The 4,622-nt window shown below is 33.7% G+C and overlaps 1 protein-coding gene across 1 annotated transcript; it reads left to right on the top strand.

Annotated features, from left to right (window-relative positions):
* Positions 1-1,080: 1,080 nt before the first annotated feature.
* LOC107865085 lies at positions 1,081-3,165 on the top strand. Its single transcript, XM_016711439.1, has 4 exons — positions 1,081-1,783; positions 1,900-2,072; positions 2,173-2,226; positions 2,752-3,165. The coding sequence occupies exons 1-4, from the start codon at positions 1,081-1,083 to the stop codon at positions 3,163-3,165; spliced, it is 1,344 nt and encodes a 447-aa protein (XP_016566925.1).
* Positions 3,166-4,622: the final 1,457 nt, after the last annotated feature.

Genomic DNA, 4,622 nt, shown 5'->3' with positions numbered 1-4,622 from the left:
TAGAAAATTCATATTATGTGTTTTTATTCATTGTTTAAGCCTGATAATGTTGGATTAAACTCGAGTAATGTTTAATTTTTAATAATATCGTCTACTACTTTCTTTTTGATAATGTTGCTTGATTTTTGATAATGTTTAGTCTTGTAATTCTTATTCTCTTATCTTGATTGTATTCAGGTAAGGCATGAATGAGTTTACACTAATTATTCTGAGATGGTACCATGGTGAGGTGTTAGATTTAAGTAGTGGGGAAGCAGAGTATAATGGTGAAAAAATTATTAATTTTTTGGATGTTGATGCAGATAAAATGTCCTATTTTGAGTTGACATACTATATTAGAACATTGGGATATAGCACAAGCTGCACCTTTAGTATTAAACTACCTAACAATGGCATTATGATAAATGTTGATAATGATTTGGATATTTTAGACATGATGTGTTCCTTGGAAGATGAAGATGAGGTGGAGGTATTTGTCAACTATTAGGTTAATGAGCCTATTATGGGCCTCATGTTATTAGAAAATACTAGTCATAAGAATATGGAAAAATCTGGTGCAACTTTTAATACTATGCCTAACTTTAGGGTAGGTGATAACCATTTAAATGCGAAGGACCCTATGACTTTTTTCCCAACCACACCTCTTTTTACTACTGCAGACAGTGTTACTGCATCTAGGGCTACTGTACCAAGTACTGCTGCATCAAGTGTTGTTGCACCTACTACTGCTGCACCAAGTACTGCTACATCAAGTGTTGCTGCACCTAATACTGCTGCAATTGATGATATAGATATTGGTCCTTCCGGATCTGATTTTTTAGAAGAAAAAGTAGAGGATTGTGATTACTCTACTGAGAATAGTGTTGAGTCATAAGGAGAATTAGTTGGAGATAATGATGAAGATAAGTATGGTAGTGATGTACATGGGGAGGTTAGGGAGTTGAGAGTTAAAAAGAGAAAGTCTCATAGGAGGAAAAAAATGAGAGAGTACTAGCTGATAGTGCAGAGGTACTAGTAGGTGAAGCAGGACCAGATCTAGGTTTTGATGAAACTGAAATAGGTAGACTAATTCATGAAGGAATGCTTGGAGGTTATGATCCTTACTTTGCAGGTTCTGGTGAGTATAGTCTTGAATTAGATGAAGATGATTGTTGTGGTAATGATGAACATGATGTGGTTGAATTTGGTAGAGCAAGAATTCTAAAGTTTTCAAGAAAAAAAAGAACAACAACTCAGAAAATCATTCATGACCCAACTGCAAAGAAAGTTGTTTGGCAGTTGGGTATGGTGTTTAAAGATGTGAATGAATTTAGAAGAGCAGTGACTAAATATGCAATAAGAAAAAGGGTTCCCATGGAGAAGTGGGTAAATGAGTTAAAAAGGGTTAGAGTTAGGTGCAAGGATAATTGCCTATGGCTTTTATATGTAGGTTTTGACAAGACAACAAATGATTTCATGATAAAAACTTATATTCCAAAGCATGCTTGCAATAAAACAACCAAAAATTACTTGTACAATGCAAAGTTTTTAGTTGAAACCTTCAGAGAAAGAATAATTGAGCAACCGAACATAAGGGTATTCAAATTTCAAGAGTTGATTATAAAAAAGTTCAAACTGTATGTTGGTACTACTACTGCGAGAAGAACAAGAGCTAAAGTGTTGAAAGATATAATGGGTGATCATGTTGTAGAATTTGGAGGAATCATTGACTATAATGATGAACTGTTGAGGACAAACCCAGGGATCAGTTGTGTTGTTAAACTTGGTGAGGCTGATGCGGCAGGTAAACCAAAATTTTAGAGTTTCTACATCTACATTGATGCTTTGAAAAGGGCATAGGCATATTGTAGGAAGTGCATAAGTTTAAATGGTTGTTTTCTTAAAGGTATTTTTGTAAAGGCCAATTGTTAGTTGTTGTGGCCAAGAATGAAAATAATCAGATGCCGTCACTTGCTTGGGAATTAGTTGAAAAGGAGAACACAAACACATGGATTTGGTTTGTTAGGTGCATAAGGGATGACCTAGGACTTGGAGAAGGTGAAGGTCTCACCTTGATTACAGATATGCAGAAGGTATGTATGCAATTTTATGTTTAATTTCTTTTTAGTTTAACTTAGTATATGTAATTATTTCCTAATTTCTCCTTGTTTTTGGTATATGTGTGTACTGTAGGGACTGTTTGCAACACTTGATGAGGTGTTACCTCAATTTGAACATCGAAGATGTGTAAGACACATCTTAGCTAATTGGGCTAAGGACTTGAGAGGTCTTCAAAGAAGAAAATAGTTTTGAAAGATAGCCAAAAGTATATTTGAGTCTGAATTGAGGAAGAACATATAGAAAATGAAGTTACTTGGTCCTAAAAAAATAATGGATGAGTTAATGCACTACAACATTAATTACCGATGCAAGCTTTACTTCAACAGTGAAATTAAGTGTGATTCTGTGGATAACAACATGAGTGAGTGTTTTAATGCATAGATCTTGACAGGTAGGCACAAGACCATTATTACAATGCTTGAAGAAATTAGAGTAAAGATTATGACAAGAATAGACACTCTAAGGGAGTTTTCAAATACTTAAAATTGTAATTACTCTCTAATGTGTTTAAAGATTTTAAAGGAGAACATCAAGAGGTCTATGGATTGTACCATTGAGTTTAATGGAGTGGCTGATTTTGAAGTGAAAGAAGGGATTTGTAAACACAAAGTGGATATTTTCAAAAGGACTTGTAGTTGTAGGGTGTGACAGTTAAAGGGCATACCATGTGCATATGTTGTGGCTGCGGTATTGTTCAAGAAGTACCTTTTGTATAACTACATTGACAGCTGCTACAGCAAGGAAACATACTTGAGGACTTATGTCAATGTTCTTGAACCAGTAACAAACATGAAAATATGGCCTATTTCTTTAAACATTATTGTTGCACCACCTGAAATCACAAGTTTTCTTGGCAGACCATCTAAGGCTAGGAGGAAGGAAGCTGGAGAAACAATGAAATTAGAAAAATTGCCTAGAACTAGACTAGAAATGACATGTAATTTGTTTCATATTAGAGGCCACAACAAAAGAGGGCGCCCTCAAAGTGCACCATCAGCAGAACCAAATGCACCACTAGTAACAACACCTACTGGTTCAGGCAGGGGAAGAGGCAACCAAAGGTAATATTTATACTTAAATTTAGTATATTATTTTATTACTTCTCAATTTTTTTTTAACATTCTTTTTATATGTAGAAAATCCACCAAAAATACCTAATGCACCTCTTAAAAAAATAGTTTAGGCAGTGGAAGAGGCAGACGAAAGATAATATTACACTTGAATTTAGTACTAATTACTCAATAATTTTTATAACTCTCTTCTTTTTATATGTATGAAAAAACTCCATCAGAAGTCATTAGTACTTCTCCTCAAGAAAAAAAGAAAGAGGGAGACCAAAAAAGACAACATCAGTAACACCTAGTGCACCTCCTCTACCTAAAGCACCTCCTTCACCTTTGTTTTTTCAGCATCCTCTTCTGCACCTTCTGATTATTGAGCATCATATTCAATGGTTGGTATTATTAAAAGAGGAATGGGTAGTGATAGGGAAAATACTCTCCATTTAAAAGGTCAAGAATGACGAAAATGGGTGTGTTACAAGCTGAAAATGTCCTCAAAGTCCTAAATATAAGTTTCTTATTTTGTTATATCTTGTGTAATTTATGAGTCTTTAATGTATTTTGATTCTTGAATATTTTTATCCTTTATTTTAGCCCAGTATGCCTAGCAGTAAGATCATTCTACTGGCCAAGAAAAGGTGACAAAATCAACTGATGTAACTGATAACATTGGTTATACACCAAGCACTACCAGTAAGCTGAAAAGGATTGGCAACGAAACAATAGCAACAAAAAAACTATAAGAGCTTAAAGAGAAGAAAATAAAGAAGATAGTGAGAAGTAGTTCAAATAATCCAAGTCTGAATAGTACTTTTTTAAAGTCAAAGATGCCCTGAAAATTGTAGTGATGTTGATGTATTTTAAGCACTGTTTTAAGTTAGTCTAATTGACATTATTTTGTATTTGAGAATGGTGATGGTGAGCTGGTTAAGGGTTGCTATTTTTTATTTTGTTTGTTATTGAATGTTGCCTTATGTTAGGCATTATGACTGTGACTTAGGTTGATGAATGTTGCCTTATGTTAGGCATTATGAACGTTGTCTTTTGTTAGTTGGTGAAAACAGTTTGTTGATGAATTTTGCCTTATGTTAGGCATTGAAATTGGAATGAATGATTGTATTTTGTTGTGTTCAAATGATGGTGTTGTGGTGTTGTAAAGTTGTGTTGTCACAATAATTGTCTTTCCAAAATAGTGGTGATGTTGATTATATAGTTGTGTTGACACAACATTGTAATTACAAGATGTAAGAGTAAATAATTTAAACAAGACATAATTGAATTACACAAGACACGATGGAACAACTAACTAAAACGCTATAGCACATCATAATCTGATATATATAGGTAGATAGACATACAAAATTTACACCATAAACAATCAATTAACTACTTTCAATAGATTTATTGTTGATCAACATGACAGCAACACAAATCAAAGTACATAAAAGTATCTTCTTATTG

This window comes from Capsicum annuum, chromosome 3 (genome assembly GCF_002878395.1).
Source record: "Capsicum annuum cultivar UCD-10X-F1 chromosome 3, UCD10Xv1.1, whole genome shotgun sequence".
Classification (NCBI taxonomy): Eukaryota; Viridiplantae; Streptophyta; class Magnoliopsida; order Solanales; family Solanaceae; genus Capsicum; species Capsicum annuum.
Note: the sequence above shows the minus strand (reverse complement) of the source record. Positions and strands in the feature narration are given on the sequence as shown.

Coding starts and splice junctions, on each gene's coding strand:
- LOC107865085 (XM_016711439.1), top strand. CDS start 1,081: ATGCTTGGAGGTTATGATCCTTACTTTGCAGGTTCTGGTGAGTATAGT. Junction 1,784..1,899: donor TGGTGAGGCTGATGCGGCAG/GTAAACCAAAAT, acceptor ATTTTTGTAAAG/GCCAATTGTTAGTTGTTGTG. Junction 2,227..2,751: donor AATTTGAACATCGAAGATGT/GTAAGACACATC, acceptor AGGGTGTGACAG/TTAAAGGGCATACCATGTGC.